At 40.0% G+C, this 23,190-nt stretch overlaps 1 protein-coding gene across 1 annotated transcript in view; it reads left to right on the top strand.

Annotated features, from left to right (window-relative positions):
• Window positions 1-23,190, top strand: part of SEMA3A (semaphorin 3A) — a 372,399-nt gene that overhangs the window by 284,733 nt on the left and 64,476 nt on the right. The window contains exons 6-8 of the mRNA XM_069765162.1: window positions 6,921-7,040; window positions 20,239-20,381; window positions 22,008-22,122. Of these exons, the coding sequence (XP_069621263.1) occupies window positions 6,921-7,040; window positions 20,239-20,381; window positions 22,008-22,122 (378 nt within the window). The remainder of the gene's footprint in view (window positions 1-6,920; window positions 7,041-20,238; window positions 20,382-22,007; window positions 22,123-23,190) is intronic.

The following is a 23,190-nucleotide window of genomic DNA, read 5'->3' as shown; positions in this document are numbered from 1 at the left end:
TGAAGTCCAAACGGCATATAGACATACTGGAACAGACCTTCCGGTGTAGCAAATGCCGTCTTCTCTCTGGCCGCCTCGGCCAGAGGAATCTGCCAGTACCCCTTTGTTAAATCCAGGGTCGTAATGTATCAGGCTTTACCAAGCCGGTCGATCAACTCATCGACCCGGGACATAGGGTACGCATCAAATTTAGAAACTGCATTCAGTTTCCTAAAGTCATTACAAAACCGGATGGAGCCATCTGGTTTAGGTATCAACACAATTGGACTGGACCAGGCGCTGTGTGACTCCTCAATGACTCCTAAGTCCAACATTGCCATCACTTCCCGGGAGACAGCTTCACGGCGGGCTTCCGGAATCCGGTAGGGCTTCACATGAACAGTGACGCCAGGCTCTGTGACAATCTCATGTTTCACCAACTTAGTCCGGCCAGGTTTTTCGGAGAAAAACTGTTGGTTCTGTAACAAAAATTGCTTAACCTCAGATTTTTGTCGTTCTGAGAGAGTCTCAGCAACCTGCACCTCTGGTACAGTAGGTGAACAAACCGGACGGGGCAGATCCGCCGTTAGGGCAGAGCGGTCTTTCCAGGATTTTATCAGATTCACATGATAAATCTGTTCCGGTTTTCTCTTACCCGGCTGGTACACTTTATAGTTCACTTCACCAACTCTTTCTCGGACCTCAAATGGGCCCTGCCATTTCGCCAGGAATTTACTATCCACCGTAGGGATTAGGACCAACACCCTATCGCCGGGTGCAAATGTACGGACCTTAGCGCCTCTATCATAACTTTGCCTCTGGGCTCCCTGGGCCTGTAACATATGGTCCCTAACAATGGGCATGACAGCGGCAATACGATCCTGCATTTGTGTTACATGGTCGATCACCGTTTTAAAGGGAGTGACTTGACCTTCCCAGGTTTCTTTTGCGACGTCCAGCAGTCCCCGGGGACGACGGGCGTACAACAGTTCGAAAGGCGAAAACCCTGTGGAAGACTGGGGAACTTCCCTAATGGCAAACAGCAAATAGGGTAACAAGTAATCCCAGTTCTTCCCATCTTTTTCTATCGCCTTCCGGAGCATCTGTTTTAAGGTTTTGTTGAAGCGCTCAACCAGGCCATCTGTTTGAGGGTGATAGACAGACGTACGCAACGGGTCTATTTGTAAGAGCCTGCAGAGCTCCTTCATTACCCTCGACATAAAGGGAGTCCCCTGGTCGGTGAGTATCTGTTTTGGAATTCCCACCCGACTAAACACTTGTACCAATTCCTTGGCGATCGTCTTGGTAGCTGTGTTACGCAAAGGGACGGCTTCCGGGTAACGAGTGGCATAGTCCACGATGACGAGGATATGTTGGTGCCCACGTGCGGATCGGGGAAGGGGCCCAACCAAATCCATCCCAATTCTCTCAAAAGGGACCCCGATGATAGGGAGGGGTACCAAAGGGCTACGGAACTGAGATTTAGGGGCCGCGATTTGGCACTCTGGACAGGACTCACAATAGTTACGCACATCACAATGTATTCCAGGCCACACAAAACAATGCAATATCCTTTCTGTGGTTTTCTGTACCCCCAGATGTCCCCCCATTATATGTCCATGGGCCAAATCCAGTACCTTCCGCCGATAAGGTTTGGGTACCACTAACCGTTGCACTGTGTCTTCCCCTTTTTTTTCTACCTGGTAGAGCAAATCATTTTCAAGAACCATATACGGGTACGCTAGCCTAGTGTCAGGTTCTACGGGTACCCCATCTATCATTTTTACATTTTTCCTAGCCGGAGTCAGGGTAGGATCTTTCATTTGCTCGCTGTGGAAGTCATCCACCTGGACTCCCAAATCTGGCAGGCAGGGTGCCGGATGGCTGTCTGCCTCCGCCTCTCGCTGAGGTTCCTCAGTTTCCTCTGTTTCCCTCGCCATGACGGAGAAGGGGTACTGAAGGTTAGATTCACTAACCTCCCCAGCAACATCTTCCTGTGGGGTCTCCTCTAGGGACTCGGGACCTCCAGATGGCATGGGAGAAGATTCACGGGTACAGCTACCGTGAAGGAGCAACTGATTCTCCCACAGTTTTAAGCGATTTTCCTTCACCCGTGGTCCCTGGAACAGTCTTACCGGTTCCACGAGGAGGAGGCACAGACCGGAGGTTGGCGGTGTCGTCGGGAAGTCCTTCTGCCACGGAATAACGCTCGACCAACTCCACAAGTTGATCCGCTGTCGTGGGATTTCCTTGGCTTACCCACCTTTTCAGCGCTGGGGGTAGTACTCTCAGGTACTTGTCCAGGACAACCCGCTGGATTATTTCGGGTATTGTCAGTACCTCGGGTTGCAGCCATTTCTTTGTCAAGTAGATCAGGTCGAACATCTGAGACCGCGCCGGTTTATCTTGCTGGTATGTCCACTGATGTACCCTCTGTGCACGGTCAGCCGTCGTCACACCCAGCCGGACCAGGATCTCAGCTTTCAGCTTCTCAAAGTCCTGAGCGACCTCCGGGTCCAAATCATGGTAAGCTTTTTGGGCCTCGCCGGAGAGAAACGGGGCAATCAAATCGGCCCATCGTGCCTTCGGCCACTTCTCTCTCAATGCCGTCCGCTCAAACGTTGTCAGGTATGCCTCGACGTCATCTTCTGCAGTCAGCTTTTGCCAGTATCGACTCACATGGATCCTTCTGGACTCTGCTTCCGGGTCAGCGTCAGGCATGCTCACCAGGCGCTGCGCCACCTGTTGGAGAAGTTGGCGGTCTGCAACCGTCATGTCCAGTAACTCCTTCAGCTGTGCGGCCATCAAGCGATTAGCTTCGTGCTGTGCGGCAGTGGCCTGCTGCTGTACGGCAGTGGACTGTACTAAGGCTTTCACCACGTCTTCCATGCTGTCGCCTGTGCCACGGTATGCCCGCGTTCTCCACCACAATGTGACAAAACACTCTGGGATCGCCTTTGCTGGGGTCAAAGGACACGTGGTTTGTGCATTGAATCTGAGGCGTACAGCAGGTTTCTGAGCAGGCTGACCTCAGGTCAGATTTATTAACGTGAAAGCAACACAAAAAACAAAACATAAAAATAAATCCTAGCCTGTCCGGCACTAACTAAACAAAATACGTTGCTATCTCAACAACTGGGGGGGCTTCTCCCACCACAACTGGGGGGGCTTCTCCCACCCAGCTAACATCACACAATTCTTGAGCAGAGCTCTTCATTCACGTTTGTCCCACACAGGCAGGCAATCTGTGTGCCTCAGGCAGACACTGGAAACACCCAGCTGGTCATCTTTTATTCCTGCAATCATTAACCCATTAGCACCCTGAAGATACTGAGTGGCCTAGTTCACATAGGACAAACACCTGGGCGAGATATACCTGCCTCCATCTACCACACCAGCATGAGTCTTACAGCTCAGAAACAGCAGAGCACTCTGCACCACATGATCGCCACGCTCCCACAGCGGCGTAGCCCATTCCAACGCCCTGTCCGACAAAAGAGACACTATAAATCCCACCTTAGCCCGCTCTGTGGGAAAACGTGCAGCCAGGAGCTCAAGGTGAATAGAGCACTGACTCACAAATCCCCTACAAAACTTGCTATCACCAGAAATTTTTTCTGGCAGCGGGAGGCGAGAAAATGTCAGAGCAGGGGTGGCAATGGACAGGGTTGCTGCAGCCACGCTAGCAGCCTGTACAGCAACCGCGGTAACATCCACAGCTGAGGTTGCGCTCTCAAGAGCCGCCAACCTACCCTCCAGCTGCTGGATATACCGCAAGGATTGCTGTTTGTCCGTCATTACTAGCCAGACCCTGGCGCTAGTGTAATGTTAGGGCTAGCGGAACGCACCAAATATTAAGACAGATAGAGTATGGTGCGTTCGCAGCCCGGGGTCCACCGTGCAGAGATGGAACCTGCTGCCAAGTAACGACGGACTATATGGCGGTACTCATAAGTATACACACGTGGGTTAAACTTCACCCAACGTGAAGGAAGCGATCCTGTTGCGTCACAGGACCGCGGTACCGCACATAGAGCGCGAGCAAGTAGTCAGCGAACTCAACCCCAACTAGGATTGAAGTCCGATTAGACCCTTGCTGGCATAACACCGCAACTGGGTGTGTAAGGAAACTAACTAACGATTTTAAGGCACAAGAGTGCATGCGGTGCCGCACTGACGAACGCCACTAACCACCCAGGCTTGGGTAAGGAAAGCACAGAGGAAGTGCACGGCGCCGTACTGGCGGTCACAGCAACTGGACGCTGTAATGTGTGATTAGTGCTGTAGGCTAAGTCGGGCGTTAGATAGCAACCATACACCTTCCGCGAACAGACATTCAATAGGGTAGGGGTATCCAAGGACGACTTGCACTCACAACATACACACATTAACAATTGTACACTAGCGCATGGCCGTGCGGTCATGCGCAGTTTATATAGTTGCAGCACAGGAAGTGGCCACAGAAACTTTGCCCTTCCAAGACTTGCCAAGAGGACCAATGGAATGTGCTGCAGAGCCTGAGCACATGACCCTCGATCTCCAACGGGAGATCTTGCCCTGGGCATGCTCAGTGTGTGCAGACAAGGACTTAGTCCCAGAGAAGTCCGCTCGCTGCTGACCAGCACTGCCTTTAATGGCAGAAGCTGAAGAAGCAGCAGTAACTCTCTGTACAGCGTGAGACTGAGCAAGACGCTGGGACCGACGTCCCTGCTGAGCAGACTCCACTGCGGCTGGATAAGAATGGGAGACCGCAGCGGAGATGGCTCGAGATTCCCCCTGTGCAGAAGCGGGAACTCGAGACCTAACACTGTGCACATGGTTTTTCTAAATTTAATAAATTATCTTAGATTTAAATAGATGTGTTTAATGGCAACTTGACACCATGAAAATGCAGCACAATATTCTGGCACCATGTTATAGAGCAGGGGGAGCTGAAAAACATGATATATTATTTTGTGAGAAAAGATTCAGCATAATCTTCATTTTCATCATTTACATCTCTGTTCTTTCTGGGATTTTAAGTCCATTGGGCAGAACTTTCAGTGATTGACAACGATTTCTGTATGCACTCTTATACAATGAATTCTGTTAGTTACTGATGGGACTGCCCACTGGACCAAAAATCCCAGAAAGAGCAGAGGTTTCAATTATTAAAACACGGCATACAATTATTTTTTTCTCACAAAATCAATAAATTGACCTATTCAACTCTTCCTTCTCTATAAAATGCTGACTGCAGATTGGACTGCATTTTCATGGTGACAGGTTCGCTTTAAAGAAATACTAAGTTTGCCCCCAAAGGCCTCGACATACTTTAACTCCTTCACAACCTTTGATGTGCATGTTCTTCAAAAGTCATGTTCCTGACTTTGATGCGGGCTTGCATGCCGAGAACACATCTTTCCCGGCAGATGATGGCTGATTAATTCAGCCATCATGTGTCTTTAACAGCAAAGGGTGGAGCATAGCTCCCTCATCTTCTGTTAACATGTTAAATGCCACTGTCAGTCGAACTTCCACCAAAGAGTGCAAAAGTCTGATCTATCAAAATCTAAAAGGCTAGGTTCACATTGCATTAGTGCAATCCGTTTAGCGCATACGCTATCGGAATGCAATGTACAAAAAGGGATTGTGTTTAGCGATCCCACTAGCTCAGATGCCCGATCTGTGCTAGCGAGAACAGACCCAAAAATGCTGCAAGCAGCGTACGAGATCCGTCAGAAAATAACGGGACATTGCTAACGCATGCCAAAAATGGCATACATTAGCGATGCGTTAGATACATTGCGGTCAATGGGTGCTCTAACAGATCCATTACATTGCGTTAGTGGCGCTATGTAACGGATTCCGTTAGCGGACTGCCACTAACGCAATGTGAACCTAGCCTAAATTAATCCAATCACTAAACAGTGCAGTGAAAAAAAAATCAAAACTGCAGAATAGTTTTTTGGGGTTTTTCACTTCACAATGATATCAGTAAAAATGTCAGCTCAGGGTACAAAAAATAAGCCATCTCCCAGGCCCATATCCAGAAAAATAAAAAACATTGTGGGTCTCGGCAAAAGGTGACAAACACAAATTTATATATAAATATTTTTTTACACATTTTTTTAATCTTCTTGTTGCACTTAGAAGTTTGTTTCCGCTTTCTAGTACATTACATGATGAAATAAACTATGTCATTCAAAAGGACAACTCGTCCCCTGAAAAACAAGCCATTATATAGTTATATGTACAAAAAGGTTATGAATCTTGGAAAAAAGGGAAGGAAAAAAAACAAAAATGGAAAATGTAGAATCGCCCATGGGTGAAGGGGGTTAATAAATAGTCTCACCATTTTTACTTTATTTTTAGTTATATATCTAAAAAAAAAGTTTAGAGTTGGTAAGTTTAGAGTTGGTAACGATTTGAAAGATCTGTTTTAATATGCAAATGACAATCTGCCAGATGTTTTTCACATATTGACCCTTTTGAGTATGACCTACAGTAGTATATGGATACTACTATAAAACAGATATCTGATAAATTTGTTATATATGGTTCCTGATATACACTGCCGATTTGTATTTAAAACGATCTGTGTATTCTGTCTTCTTTGTAGTCTTAAATTCATTTGGCTGCATGCATATTTTGTCGTAGTGTGAAACTGAACAGGTAGCCATAAAACATATTACACTTTATCTATAGCAAAGGAGAACTGTAGGTTTAATACATGCAAGTGATTTTAGCAAGGTGGTTATGAAATATCACAGTTCTACGCTGAAAAAAAGTTGTTGCACATCTGGTGTTTACTGGATTTTATAAATTACGGAATTGAAAAGCGAGCGTGCTGTAGCTGTTTTACAAAGGACATACATAAGTCACAGTGTAACATTGTGGGATTCAAGTATGATTGAGCCGGCTAAAAATATAAATTGTTGATTTTTTGCTTCATTTCACAGATGGGGAGTTGTATTCAGGGACTGCAGCAGATTTTATGGGAAGAGATTTTGCCATTTTCCGCACGCTTGGAAATCATCATCCAATTAGAACAGAGCAGCATGACTCCAGATGGTTAAATGGTAAGCAGAACACCTATTATAAAACAAAGTGGATGTGGAAACACTTCGATTGTAAGTTCTGGAATAAACCATGGAGAATAGTTAAAAATCCCAACAATTCTTTGTCACTATTTAAATTAATTTAGCTTTTCCTGTTTGTGCAAAGTGGTGAAAAATGTTGAAGTAAAGTCATGATTCTTTGTATTGCTTCTAGTCACCTTTTTCAAGACAATTGATAAGTTGACGTTATATGTACCATATATATTTAGAAATTAGACATAAATTAGTGTACTTTATACTTTAAATGAAGTTGCATTTTAGAATTTAAATAATTTTCTGGTTTGTTTCGAAAACACTCTTTTTTTCCCAGCTCCAATTTGCTTTAAAAAGATACATTGTCCTTTTCTTATCAACCAAAATGTCCAAAATAATTCAAATGGCACTTCTGCATGCAATATCACCCAACTTCCATTTTACATTGCATTTATGGAAATATGAAGAGATCCCACGTTATGCTAAAAATTAGCTTTTATTCAGTAATACATTAAAAACAATAAAAAAGCAATAATACTGTCAAAAGGACACCGAACAAGTAAACAGACCAAAGAACCACTGACGTTATTAATACAGGGGATATTCTACGCAGTGATGAACAAACGTGCTCAGACAATGTGTAATCTGAGTATCTCAGGCGTGCTCAAATAATATATTCAAGTCCCCGTGGCTGCCTGTTTTGCGGCTGTTAGACAGTCGCAACACATTTGATGATTGCCTAACAAATAGGCAATCCCACATATTTTGCAGCTGTCTAACAGCCATGAAGCATGCAGCCACGGGGACTCAAACATTTTATTTGAGCATGCCCGAGATACTCAGATAACAAATTATCCAAGCACGTTTGCTTATCACTATTCTCTAGTCATTGTTTTTTTTATTATTTTACATAATCTGGATGAGGCTACTACTTGGTTTACCAATGCATCCATCTTTTCAAGATTAAAAAATGATAGCTTCATTAATAAACTTTGCTTTTTAGTTCTATGTGAACAATCTTTATTCTGAAAATCTCAGTGTCAAATGGAACACACACATCAACATGATTCTCACCATCATTGATCAATCTTCTTCATTCAGACCACTACATTGAACTTTCAGCTGGTGTTCAATACAAATTTACTGATGACTGGGTAATTTGAGTTCATGTGCACAGGGGAAGTTAAGAGATGTACCAGAGGGAGGATGTCATGACAATGCATGCCACTATGGTGTGACTGGCTTAACTGACATAGCTTTGTAAAGATCTCCTCCTGTGAAAATAAAGCCCATTTGCAAATTAATTAGTTTCTGGCTGCAGCTTGATTGTTGACCTAAAGTTTGTAGAATGGAAAACAATTGGATTAGTGTGTGGTATACAAAAGCTCATTAAAGCATTTGAGTCTGATTTTCCAATCTGTTGAAGACCAATTGAAAAAATCTATCCATAAAGCAACAGTCAAGGTTAAGTGTGAAATAACTATAGTAACAGAGACACAGCATGTCCTATGGTCCAATGAATTTGGCCAACCCACTTGATACTAGAGTGCCTGTATGGAATGCAGCATGAAATAAAGCCCCACATGGTATGCAGATTAGACTTACATTCATTAATCAATTACAAAGGTGTTAAAGAGAGACATTCAGGCATTAGACATGTCTTCAGAAACTTGAGTGAAACACTTCTTTCTTAAAGAACACTTTGAAAAAGGCAAAGTAAAATGTTGGGAAAATAAGAATCATTTTTAGGACTTAATGGGTCTAGATGAACCACTTCAGATGGCTCATTGATCCGTTAATATGTAATGAGTCTACTTAATACACATGAATGATTAAAGTACACCAATTGGCTTTATTGATTCCTGAAAATGTAATGATTTTAAATGTGTTCATTAATAGAAATCAGAATATTGCACTTTAAAGGATTTGTCTCACCACAACAGTACCCTTCCACATGCCCTACTGGCATCCCTAGGTGGTAACAGCTGATTTTTTAAGATGCCTTTCTGCTATATTGGCTTAGAAATAATTCCTCAGCTTGGGCTTAGCACTCGCTTCACTATTCTCATACACCTTATTAGCTCACTTTGAGCATGTTGTATTTAAGGATGTGTAAAGTGTATAAAGAGAACCCATCAGCACGATTTTTTAAATGTAAGTTAAAGAAATGACTGTAATGCCGTTGTAATATTGAATACATTGACACCTTTGGTGATTGAATCCACTTAGTGGTTCTTCTTTAATCACCATTTTAAGTTTTGTGCTAATTAGATTTCGGTACACAAGGGCTGGGCTGTGCACTAAGTCTTCTCCTCCTCCTTGTCTGTGATTCCCAGCCCCTCCTTCTTACCTTATTTAGCCTCTATGTAAAGAACTTGATTCAAACACTTTTTCTGGTTGTAAATGGGCTTGGCCATTGAGGTCTACACTCAGGCAAGATATTCTTACTGTTTGGAGAGAGGGGGGATTTTTTGGGCTCACCATGTCATGCAGTCCGATATTGGAGGCTGGAATCTGTGTGTTGGGTGCTGGTCCTGCTGGTGAAGTTCAGCCGAATTTTCAAGGATAAGGAAATGAGTGGCATATCCGTTCACAACGTGTAAAAACATGCTTTATTAAAGATTCATTAATAACATGTAATCCAAAAAGTATATATATTAAAATCTAGGTTGTTATAAATACTTTTTGGATTCCATGTTATTAATGATTCTTTAATAAAGCATGAGCTAATTTTTAAACATTGTGCATGGATGTGCCGCTCATTTTCGTATCCTTGAATTAATCTTACTATGTAAAGCTGACATTGGACATTTTGTCAGGGACTCCGTGACTGTCTCTAGTTACTTTATGTAATGATAAGGATTAAAATCAGAAATTACCATGACTAATTCACATTATTGCTCAGGAAAGGAAATATTTGCACAGTTTTACCAGAATTTTTGCTTCACAGAAAATCCTTTATTTGGAATGTGCATACTTTCATCTCTGGAATATATAGAATTATGGAGCTTATGTTATTGTTTGTGCATATTTATTTCATTTGTAGCACATTGGTCATAATGGTATGACACTAGAAATTCTGTCAATCTCATTCACCAACTTTTGCATGAAGCTTTCTGTTTATTGGGTGTCAGAGAGCTGCTCGTGTATTCACAGTCAGGATCAGGCTGATAATGGCATTGCCTTAACTTGCTATTTTCCCATATGAAAAGCAACAGTTATCCTTTAATCCCTTCTAAATGTGTCTCTAATGCATTAAAGTACTTACAGTTGTGGCCAAAAGTATTGACACCCCTGCAATTCTGTCAGATAATATTCAGTTTCTTCCTGAAAATGATTGCAATCACAAATTCTTTGGTATTATTACCTTCATTTAATTTGTCTTAAATGAAAAAACACAAAAGATAATGAAGCAAAAAGCAAAACATTGATCATTTCACACAAAACTCCAAAAATGGGCCAGACAAAAGTATTGGAACCCTCAGCCTAATACTTGGTTGCACAACCTTTAGCCAAAATAACTGCGACCAACCACTTCCGGTAACCATCATTGAGTTTCTTACAATGCTCTGCTGGAATTTTAGACCATTCTTCTTTGGCAAACTGCTCCAGGTCCCTGATATTTGGAGAGCGCCTTCTCCAAACTGCCATCTTTAGATCTCTCCACAGGTGTTCTATGGGATTCAGGTCTGGACTCATTGCTGGCCACCTTAGAAGTCTCCAGTGCTTTCTCTCAAACCATTTTCTAGTGCTTTTTGAAGTGTGTTTTGGGTCATTGTCCTGCTGGAAGACCCATGACCTCTGAGGGAGACCCAGCATTCTCACACCGAGTCCTACATTAAACTGCAAAATTTGTTGGTAGTCTTCAGACTTCATAATGCCATGCACACGGTCAAGCAGTCCAGTGCCAGAGGCAGCAAAGCAACCCCAAAACATCAGGGAACCTCCGCCATGTTTGACTGTAGGGACCGTGTTCTTTTCTTTGAATGCCTCTTTTTTTCTCCTGTAAACTCTATGTAGATGCCTTTGCCCAAAAAGCTCTACTTTTGTCTCATCTGACAAGAACATTCTTCCAAAACGTTTTAGGATTTTTCAGGTAAGTTGTGGCAAACTCCAGCCTCCAGGCTTTTTTTTGTCTTAAGGTAAGAAGTGGGGTCTTCCTGGGTCTCCTACCATACAGTCCATTTTCATTCAGATGCCGACAGATAGTACGGGTTGACACTGTTGTACCCTCGGACTGCAGGGCAGCTTAAACTTGTTTGGATGTTAGTCGAGGTTCTTTATCCAACATCCGTACAATCTTGTGTTGAAATCTCTTGTCAATTTTTCTTTTCTGTCCATATCTAGAGAGGTTAGCCACAGTGCCATGGGCTTTAAATTTCTTGATGACACTGCGCACGGTAGACACAGGAACATTCAGGTCTTTGGAGATGGACTTGTAGCCTTGAGATTGCTCATGCTTCCTCACAATTTGGTTTCTCAAGTCCTCAGACAGTTCTTTGGTCTTCTTTCTTTTCTCCATGCTCAATGTGGTACACACAAGGCCACAGGACAGAGGTTGAGTCAACTTTAATCCATGTCAACTGGCTGCAAGTGTGATGAAGTTATTGCCAACACCTGTTAGGTGCCACAGGTAAGTTACAGGTGCTGTTAATTACACAAATTAGAGAAGCATCACATGATTTTTCGAACAGTGCCAATACTTTTGTCCACCCCCTTTTTATGTTTGGTGTGGAATTATATTCAATTTGACTTTAGGATGATTCTTTTTGTGTTTATTTTCATTTAAGACAAATTAAATGAAGATAATAATACCAAAGAATTTGTGTTTTCAATTATTTTCAGGAAGAAACTGAGCATTATCGACAGAATTGCAGGGGTGTCAATACTTTTGGCCACAACTGTATTTATCATTATCTTCCCTGATTCCAGCACTGTAGTCGTCCTACTCTTGATTTCATATCTTCATCTTTGCTGGATCACACATGGACTACTGTGTAAGGTGGTGCGACTTCACCTTTCTCAGCCTATGAAGTCTCTAAATGAGACTTACCTTGTGAAAGCAACTTCTGGTGCATACAAATACCTTCGTATGATCTGGTTAGCTTGATTTGAGGTCACAAAATCCACATGAGGACTGGAATGGTGCTGGGAACACAAGAAGACAGAAATCAGGTGGTATTTCAATACATTTACACTGTACTACAGACACATTTAGCAGGAATTGGGGATACAAGTTTTGTTGGCAGTGCTTTTAGAAGCTATATGAATCCAGCAAAACAGGCTTGTAAGCACTGTTCTGTTGCTGAGGAAGCAAGCCACCTTGGAAAAACCACATCGGTGGTAACCAGGCAACAAGCATTAAACAATAAACTTAAAAATCCCTCTCTTCTTGAGAACAGAGATTTTTAATAACAAGTAAATTCTGTTGCTTATTTTTACAAGCAATTTTAACCTTTTATGATGATGAGCCTAACGTTTTTAGTGGGGAGACTAATGGTACACTATGCACCAAAATAACTTTTGACACTTCTGTTTTCTTTCATATCATTTTTCTGCTCTACCAAACATTTTCATCCATTCTCTATTTTGTACTTTTTACTCTTTCTTGTAGGATAGCGTGGGAAACTGCAGCAGCTGTCACACTGCTTGTCACAGACTCAACACTAAATGAGGGAAACTTAGGTCACTATGTAATGGGGCTACAGACAGTAGTGGTCACACTTGGGAATGAAACTAAACTGTATAATTGTGAATGTTTTATAGATCTTGTTTAGAAGAAACAGTGAATTTTACATTAAGGTAAAGCAACAACAGCGAGACCAACCGTGTTCAATTGATGAAGTGAATAATCAATTTAAAATAAACAGTACAACCTCTTTGTATAGTGTATGTTCTCAATACTAATGATTTTACTGTGTATGAGCTGGGAATAAGTAATGAAACCTTGATTTGTCTTCCGTGTAATCTTGAATTTTATTAGATATACCGTGAGGACACTACTGATTTTTGTGAATCAATAATGACCATAGAAAAACATAAAAAAAATTATGATGCACTTCGGATTTCATTGGCGCTCTCTTGCATTTTTATTCACTGCAATGAGACAAATGAAGACCAAAAAGTGAAATTTTGGGTTCTGGTCACCTTTTTTTGTGGTTTCTTTGTATTTAGCAAGCCAAAATAATGGAGTCTTTTAGATATTATGTCTTGCAAAATGAATGGATGACACTGCATGTAAACACTGTTCAAGTAATTGTTAGTATATGCAGATAACACGATTTATGCAGGAGTCATAAGAAAGAAGAATAGCTCTTATAAAACTGAATGGGTAATATATTTTTACTTTTCATGCCACACTTGCAGTTTTTTTAAACTTGAGTTCTAATTGCTTTGATTTCAGGTTCTCTATTGCTAATGGTTACAAAATTGATAAACAAGATCACAAATTAATATTGTTCCTTCTAAAGTAAAAAAGAAAACCTATATTTTTTTTTAGAGCCAGTGACTTCAGTCTTTTCCCAGACTTGTTTTGATGGTGCTCATTTGGAGAAAGTATGAAAACAGAGGCAACACTTAAAGAAAAATGCAGTTTAGTCAGAAAGTAACAAGTCCATAAATGTTATTAGTTTAGAAAATTACTGTAACATAGAGATGACCTAACTCAATTGGAAATTAATTCTCACATTTTACAAAAATTTATATCCTGCAAAATATGGATTTTTTTTTGTAGTTTGCTCTGTGCAAATTCAGCAATATGGTCTCCAGTTGTGGCTGTCAATTACTATATGCTAATCCATAAAGAGCCAACAAAAGGCTAAAAAAATAATACCTTACTGCTCACCTGTTTCACAAACCCTCCCATCCTGTCCTTCATGCCGCTTCTTTTGGCATTTCCTGGTTATATAGATATTCTTTGACCTGCTTCTCTCTAGGCCCGGGAATCAAGGCCTGTGATGTCATTGCATACTGTGCCATTGCACTGCATGTCATGACTGACTTGTATCCCAAGAGGCAATGGTTAACGCCTCGAGCGATGAATGTTGCAATGTCGTCACATCACGACATGCGCTACAATGGCATAACGTGCAGGGACATCAAAGGCCTGGTAATTCTGGAAGTACAACCTAGAGTAAAGCAGGTTGAAGAAGATGCACAAAGTCAGGGAAGAGAAAAAGGATAGGCTTGTAGGACTGGTCAATTGGCAGACTATGGGACAAGTGAGAACTGAGGTGAGTATTCTTTATTTTTCTTTTTTTATATCCTATATTTATTATGCTTTGGGAGGATAGTAAGAAATTTTCAATTTGCAGCAAATAACGTACATGCAAAACAATTTCCCTAAAAAATCTGCAGGATTTGGTTGTTGAAATCTTGCAGGTTTCATCAAATCTAGTGTAACAGGTATTCTTTTATTGGAATATATTTTCCATTTTGTTATTATGGATTGATATTGGAATTATGTTATACATGTCATACATGTTATACTTATGTTAATAAGAATGGTATTAAAAATAATTTCTCTACCTCCACTACTTTGTTTTTCCATAGTTCAGCATCTTTAGGTATCTTATCCCTTTTTGTTTCAATTGAAAACGTACTAAGCAAAGCATAACAAACTTTTTCAATGCATGATAGCCTTCTCCGAATAGGAATATTGTACGATATTTACAATTTCCTGCTATAAAACAAACAAAAAAAAAAACTATGCCGCCGTTATGAATAGGTATTTTAAAAATTTCATACGTCTCTTGGAAAATAATGAATTCTTATCCCCAGGGTGATAAAGAATGACTGTATGTTTTATGCTAAAATGTGTGCCAGATCATGAACTGCTGTTTAATAATAGTGATGAAAAGGGAGTGTAAACTCGGGGAGTCCATTACTATATCAGATGCCCTTTGTGAAATAATTTTTAAACTATCCCAGGCTTCATTTAAGATGTAGCTTGTACCAGGTGGCAGATTTCACTGGAAATATGAATCGTTGATCATTTTGGCAAAAGTAGTCATTTTTATGTGTTTTCAGGGAATAGTTAAACACCAGTGAGTGAAGAAGTTACAATACAGATTGATTTTCTGAGCTTTTATTATGACCAAGATACTTAACATAGCAGATATCCTGTCTCAAGTGCTAAACAATACAAACAAAGTCATTAAAAAGAGTAATAGAAAAAGTCAATGCAAAGTCAAATTGTCCTTATTCTGGAAAAAAAAGAAAACTATCATCGCAGTCTTCTTTTCCTAGAGGAATGTGTAGAAACAAATGATTTAAATTGCTTTTGTAACATGCTGTAGCGCAGGGGTGTCAAACTGCATTCCTTAAGGGCTGCAAACAGGTCATGTTTTGAGGATTTCCTTGTACTGCACAGGTGATAATTTAATCACCTCCACACATAATGATTACAGCACCTTGTGCAAAGCTAAGGAAATCTTGAAAACACGCATGGTTTGTGGCCCTCGAGGAATGCAGTTTGACACCCCTGCTGTAGCGAAAAATGAGTTTGTATTACGCATAGGAGATGAAATGGTGACCACTAAAGATTTTGCAAGTGATCAATCATTGTCCGTTATAGCATTACAAAAATATAAGAAATGTGAAGTATCATTGTATACTACAATTGGGGATACGTGACCAAATTCCATTGGGGATGGTACTTCAAATACAGTGATTTTTTAAGTTGGAAGCTTACCTGATGCCGAGTGAGCACGTAAAGCCAGGCAGCTGTAATAAAGTGCTCTTTTTTCGAAACGCTTTAAAATTTTGCCTCATCTAACTACTTTATTACCGTTCTAAAGTATGGTACTGTCTTCTCTACATATCCAGACTGTCAGAATATGCCTTGTTCATGTTTTATCTATTCAGCTAATACAGTTTTTTTTATTTTTCAAATTAAATTACATTTTTATCCTGCTAGAGTTGGTATTTTTTATCCTATTTTATTTCTAGATGATTTTTTTCAAATGCTGAGGTTTCCAAATTATGTTGTTCATTTGCAGGCAGTGAAAATCCCTCAGGCTTAATGTGAGTCATGAACCAAATCTGTTAAGTTTGGTATAGGTTTGAGAATTTAACATTTTATATTCCCCGTTAGTTGTAAATTCATAAATTCAGATTCTTATCTAAAATAGAATAGGGTCACCTTGACATGGTTATGATTGTTAATTTAGTATCCTATATTTTTTTAATGCACTATTGTTATTTACTGCCAGCTTAGTGGCCAGTGTGAACATGCGCCTACACGCTGCATGCACACCAACTTGTATTTCAGGTTATCTCTTTAGGTTTTTATTCTGTTAAGGTACCTTCACACTGAACAACTTAACAACGATAACGATAGCGATCCGTGACGTTGCAGCATTCTGGATAGCGATATCGTTGTGTTTGACACGCAGCAGCGATCTGGATCCTGCTGTGACATCGCTGGTCCGAGCAGGAAGGCCAGAACTTTATTTCATCGCTGGATCACCCGCTGGCATCGCTGAATCGGCGTGTGTGATGCCGATCTAGCGATGTCTTCACTGGTAACCAGGGTAAACATCGGGTTACTAAGCGCAGGGCCGCGCTTAGTAACCCGATATTTACCCTGGTTACCATTGTAAATGTAAAAAAAAAAAAAAACACTACATACTTACATTTCGGTGTCTGTCGCGTCCCCCGGCGTCAGCTTCCCGCACTGATTGTGAGCGCCGGCTGTAAAGCACAGCGGTGACGTCACATCTGTGCTGTGCTTTACGGCCGGCCCTCACAGTCAGTGCGGGAAGCTGACGCCGGGGCACGCGACAGACACCGAAATGTAAGTATGTAGTGTTTGGTTTTTTTACATTTACAATGGTAACCAGGGTAAATATCGGGTTACTAAGCGCGGCCCTGCGCTTAGTAACCCGATGTTTACCCTGGTTACCCGGGGACATCGGCATCGTTGGTCGCTGGAGAGCCGTCTGTGTGACAGCTCTCCAGAGACCACACAGCGACGCTGCAGCGATCGGCATCGTTGTCTGTATCGCTGCAGCGTCACTTAATCTGACGGTACCTTTAGTTGTAAATTCAGATTTCAAATTCTTATCTAAAATAGAGGTGTAAGGCATGTTGGCTTATGGTGTTGTCGGGGTTAAAATAAAAATGGAATCTGTCAGCAGGATTCACTGACAATATATGTGGCATGTAGATCTTTGAAATACCAGTCCAGCAATATCTTTACATGGCCAGTCTGTTTCTCTATTACTGAGAAATCAGTGTTTGATTTTATATGCAATTAAGGCTGAAAACCATTTGTAGAAATGAATCTGCTGCCATTCCAGCTCTATTCCCCACTCAGAGATGCCTCCTTCTGCTTGACTGACAGTTCCTTTTGTCTGTACTCATACAGTGTAGAGGCTGTCAGTCAAGTAGGAGGAGATAACACTGGGTGGTAAAGTGATAGAAGTTTGAGATGTAGAGATAGTTCAGCTATATTTGCATATCAATTCAAATGCTGATTTCTACGTAATAGAAAAAACGGACTGGCCATGTAAAGGTATTGCTGGACGTGTGTTTGAAAGAGTTACATGCATATATAAATAGTTTGGCATTGAAAATCCTTCTGACAGATTCTTTAAGATGTCATGTGACTGCATGTATGACATTTTCATACTGGTGGTTATGTGCTGACTAGACTTACTCTGCTTCTCTCAATAGTAAACAATGGAGAGGGTCCAAGAGAGTTTAGTCATCATGTGACCACAAGTATACAAATTGTATGCATTGGGTCACAACCATGGGCAATATAAGAAAATCGTGACCGTGTGCACTACCCATTCAAGACCTCACATAAGGATCAAAGACCCTTTGTGACATCTGCTAATTGGCAGATATTGAATGTATGTTATGTCCAAAATACATTATTGGAAATGCATATGAGTGCAGTACATACATTTATCACTCTTTTTTTATTAAATTAAAAGATGTATAGGTTTCTACATGGTAAAATAACAAGATTTGCCAAGAAATTCTTTCTAAAAATTGTTTTACCAAGTCCAGCAGTTTAATATCTTAATAATCAGTTGTTAATCATAGACCTGAGACAGGGACAAGGGGGCATCCTCTATGTCTGGAGGAAAGAAGGTTTAAGCATAATAACAGACGCGGGTTCTTTACTGTAAGAGCAGTGAGACTATGGAACTCTCTGCCGTATGATGTTGTAATGAGTGATTCGTTACTTAAATTTAAGAGGGGACTGGATACCTGTCTGGAAAAGTATAATGCTACAGGATATATACACTAGATTCCTTGATAGGGTGTTGATCCAGAGAATTAGTCTGATTGCCGTATGTGGAGTCGGGAAGGAATTTTTTTCCCCAAGGTGGAGCTTACTCTTTGCCACATGGGTTTTTTTTGCCTTCCTCTGGATCAGCATGTTAGGGCATGTTAGACTAGGCTATGGGTTGAACTAGATGGACTTAACGTCTTCCTTCAACCTTAATAACTATGTATGTAACTATGTTATCCAAGGAGGAAACTATGGTGACCAGACATTTGCTTTCAAGTGAAAAATGATATCCCATATTAAAATAAAATGTAGACCATGCAATACAGTCCTGAAGAGCAAAAGCTACAGTTTACATGGAATATATGCTTTTGTTCTGTCTATGATGTAACTGTTCTGGCCAGAGTAAAATGTGGTTTATGTAGTATCTCCTAGTATACCCCTAAAAAACTCCTTTATAAGATATACATTGAAATTATTTAACAATATGCCAAATACTATTACTATGTAAATAATGAATTTTCTATAGTGCAAAATAAATTACATGGTAAAAGAGTCTATAAGCCAGGGGCAAGTAGGGAGGAGGAATTTTTTATTTTTACTTGGAGAGTGACAGTCAAGGGAAGTAGTTTAAATGAACCCTACCTGTTTGTGGAGGTTGGCACCCTATTGTACGCAAATGGTGCCCCCCCTCAGCAATGACTAACCCTAGAGATCCCTTTCTGACCCCCAAAAAATAAACCAAAACTAAACTAATGTCTAATAAGGAACAGATAAATCCAGCATTGACCTGGGAAAGACACCTATTTGGGTCAAAGACAGAGACTCGTACTTATAAATCACTCCAAGGTACTGTCAGGTAACACAGCAAGAGTTGGTAATGATACAATAAAAGTCACGATGACCCAATAACTGTAGTGAATATCACAAGTACTGTATCGTAACTGTATGAGCGCTAACCATAATGCCAAGACCACAATAGACGTTACCAGTATCTGTAGTTGATATCGTTATCGCAACCAATATCATCTCCATAACTATCAATATCTGTCAGTTGTAATCATCCATTATATGGCTAAGTAGTATGTAGTACAAAAATGCTTATGGGGTGCTCTCAGTAAGTATCGGTGCTCAGGAGAAAATAACGATCTCAAATACTACGATGAACTCCGGCACTCAGAAAAAATAGTTCATTTAATTCTTTATTTGTTATAGTCAATTATTTTCATACTCCGCAAAATTTATATTCATATGATGGTGGTTTCACAGACAATGTATACACCTACAGTCCTCCGCTCTACCAGCTGAGCTATCGAAGGACTGTAAGTGTATAAATTGTCTGTGAAACAACCATCATATCTACATTATTTGTGGCATCATAATATGAATTTTGCTGAGTATGAAATTAATTGACTAAAACAAATGAAGAATTAAATGAACTATTTTTTCTGAGTGCCGGAGTTCATCGTAGTATTTAAGTAGTATGTAGTGCTAGTTAATAGCCACAAGCATCCCAGTAGATGTTTAGCTTGTATACTTGATGTGTTTCCCCTTGAGGTTCCTCAGTAGTAACTCACGTATACAGTAAAAGCTATAATAAATGCAGCCACACTTTGATAGATCCACATGTAATTAATACAATGATTATCATTTCAATCTGAGCTGAACTCAATCAGTCCACAGATAACTTAGCTTGTGAGATGTCCTGCCATGTAAAGATTGTGCCTGGAGATCATCATGCCCCAGCAAACATGCCTGTTGCAGGATAGATTCTCCTAGTTCTGAACAGCTAGAGCCACACTTTACGTTGCCTATCTGCTCTGGCAACAACTGGAGTTCCGAGCATGGGGACTGTCACTGTTAACTTCATGCACTCGAAAACTGTGGTTTTGTGTTAGTGACCTCTGATTGTATTAAAATTTATGTTTCTAATCTCCTTAGATCCTAGATTCATTGGGGCATATCTAGTACCTGAGAGTGACAACCCAGAAGATGACAAAGTATATTTTTTCTTTCGTGAAAATGCAATAGATGGTGAACACACTGGAAAAGCAACACATGCAAGGATAGGTCAATTATGCAAGGTAATATGAAAATAAAAGGAAATGGTTTTAACATTATTGTGTGCAATAAAACAAAAGGATCATATAGCAAAATATACATCAGCTGCAATGATTCACCCATGAAAATGTTGCTCTCATGAACCTAAGAAAATCATTTTAACGCCACTTGTAATTTGGCTGCTTAAACACTTAAAATATATTACCTATTCACAGGAAAGATCACAAGATGGGACTCTTAGTGATTAGATACTTGCAAGTTTCATCTATCCTGTGGATAGGTGAGAGAAGTGATAATTTTCCATTAATGAAAAACTTCTTTAATACTTACATAGCAATAAGTATTTTTTTTCTTATTTAGCAGTTTACATGAGGGAAAACTTAAATACAGTATGTTTATATGGTTACATAAGATATAAAATGGATAACTCATCATAAATGGTTAGAATTGCAAAGTGCTTGTTAAATCAAACAACTATAACATGTACCACATCTGTATAATCATCTCTGTTCTCAAGAACAGAGGGATTTTTAATTCTATAGTTTACTGCTTATTGCCTAGATTACCAACCACCTCTGAAGTCAACCATGGTCGGTCCTCCAGGCAAGGAGTGCAACCATTGCAAGCTCTTGCTATAGAGCTCGTAAGCACTGTTCAGATTGCAGGATCTGGCCTGTTTCAGTGATCCTGCACTTCTCTGATGCTGCAAAGGCAAAGCTGTCTCTGCTTCCAACACAGGAAAGTGCTCAATTCGAGACAGAGATGTCAATAGATAAAGAGCGCAAACAGCATCCAGCAAGTAGAAAGTTGGAAGTCTGGTGAGATGTGCACACATGAAGATTAAACTTTTCAAAACCTAACTAGACTCAAAAAAATTATATTATTTAAGTGAAATGTTGCTTAATTAAGTATATATCAAAAATCTGACTTTAAATGGCTAAAGCCTTCATATTTTCATCTGGCTTTTATCACAATGTCATTGCTTGCAGAATTAGTTTTAATTTTTTTATTTCATAGAGGTAAAGAATCCAATCTTCTCCTTCTGTGATTACTCCATAGAAAACTGAAAAAAACATTCTTAAAACTTTTTCTCTTTGCTAAAAGCATTTACTTTTTATTATTTGAAAAATAACAAATATTTGGCAACTGATCGATGTCAAGTATTTTTGCACTTTTCTCATAAAGAGACATCTTATTATTTTTAATAAGAGATCGTGCACCAGATGTTTAAAGTGTTTAGAGAGCAATACATATGTATATTTATGCCCAATGGCATAAGAATATGTTATTCATCAAGAACTTTTGTAGAGCAAGTACTGTGAAGACAAAAACCACAAATCCTTATGAGCAACACATTTGAGATATTTTCCAAATGCAAAACAAAATCATGTTCTTTCCCAAGAGACTAAATACACCAACATATTGCACAGCAACATAATTTATATTGGAGGACAAATCCAACATTGCAGCAATGTGCTATAGCATGGGGAGCTTGTTATATAGTCCACATTTTTCAAAATATCAATCAACTATAAATCTAATACATATGGTAGTTTTTTGTTATTTAATGATTGGCAACATTAAAAAAATTCTTCTTTTTGATAAGTCTGCCAGAATTTTACTATTTGCATTCTCTCAATTATTGGCAGAATGACTTTGGAGGGCACCGAAGTTTGGTTAACAAGTGGACAACATTTCTTAAGGCTCGATTAATTTGTTCTGTTCCTGGTGCTAATGGAATTGACACACATTTTGATGAATTACGTGAGTGTTTTTGTTTTTTTAGTGATTAACTCATTATTATAATTTTCATGTAGTAATAATAATCCCATCTCTACATGTTGTTCTTTCACTTTATAATAATGGGTAAAAGTGCTGACCGAAACTACTTCATATGTGTATGTATCTAAATAAATAAATATACAGGGTGAGCAAGTTACATGGATACACCTAAAAAAAATGGGAATGGTTGGTGATATCAACTTTCTGTTTGTGGCACATTAGTATATCGAAGGGGGAAAACTTTTCAAGATAAGTGTTGACAATGGTGGACATTTTGAAGTCGGCCATTTTTAATCCAACTTTATTTTTTTCAATGGAAAGAGGGCCATGTGACACATCACTTATTGAGAATTTCACATGAAAAACAATGGTATGTTTTTTTGGTTTTAATGTAACTTTATTCTTTCATGAGTTATTTACAAGTTTATGACCACATTGAAAATGTGTTCAAAGTGCTGCCCGTTGTGTTGTAATGTCAATGCAACCCTCTTCTCCCACTCTTGGCACACTGATAGCATTTCTTCTGCGGTGTTGCTATCACAGGCTTCCAGTATCTGTTGTTTCAGATGCTGCACATTATTATCATTATTATTTATTTATATAGCACCATTAATTCCATGGTGCTGTACATGAGAAAGGGGTTATGTACAGAGTTATAGATATTGTTTACAGTAAACAAATTTACAATGACAGACTGGTACAGAGGGGAGAGGACCCTGTCCTTGTGGACTTACATTTTATATCATATCTTCACAGCATAGACAGTTGCCTTCAGATGACCCCAAAGAAAAAAAGTCTAAGGGGGTCAGATTGGGAGACCTTGGTGGTCATTCAATTGGCTCACAATGACCAATCTACTTTCTAGGAAACTGTTCATGTAGGAATGCCCGGACCTGACACCCATAATGTGGTAGTGCGCCATCTTGGGTGTCAGGTCTGAGAATTCCTACATGAACTGTTTCCTGGAAAGTGGATTGGTCATCGTGAGCCAGTTGAATGGCCACCAAGGTCTCTTGATCTGACCCCCTTAGTCTTTTATCTTTCGGGTCA

Source organism: Ranitomeya imitator, chromosome 4, assembly GCF_032444005.1.
Source record: "Ranitomeya imitator isolate aRanImi1 chromosome 4, aRanImi1.pri, whole genome shotgun sequence".
Lineage (NCBI taxonomy): Eukaryota > Metazoa > Chordata > Amphibia > Anura > Dendrobatidae > Ranitomeya > Ranitomeya imitator.
The sequence above is the reverse complement of the archived record's forward strand: the minus strand, read 5'-3'. Positions and strand labels throughout refer to the sequence as shown.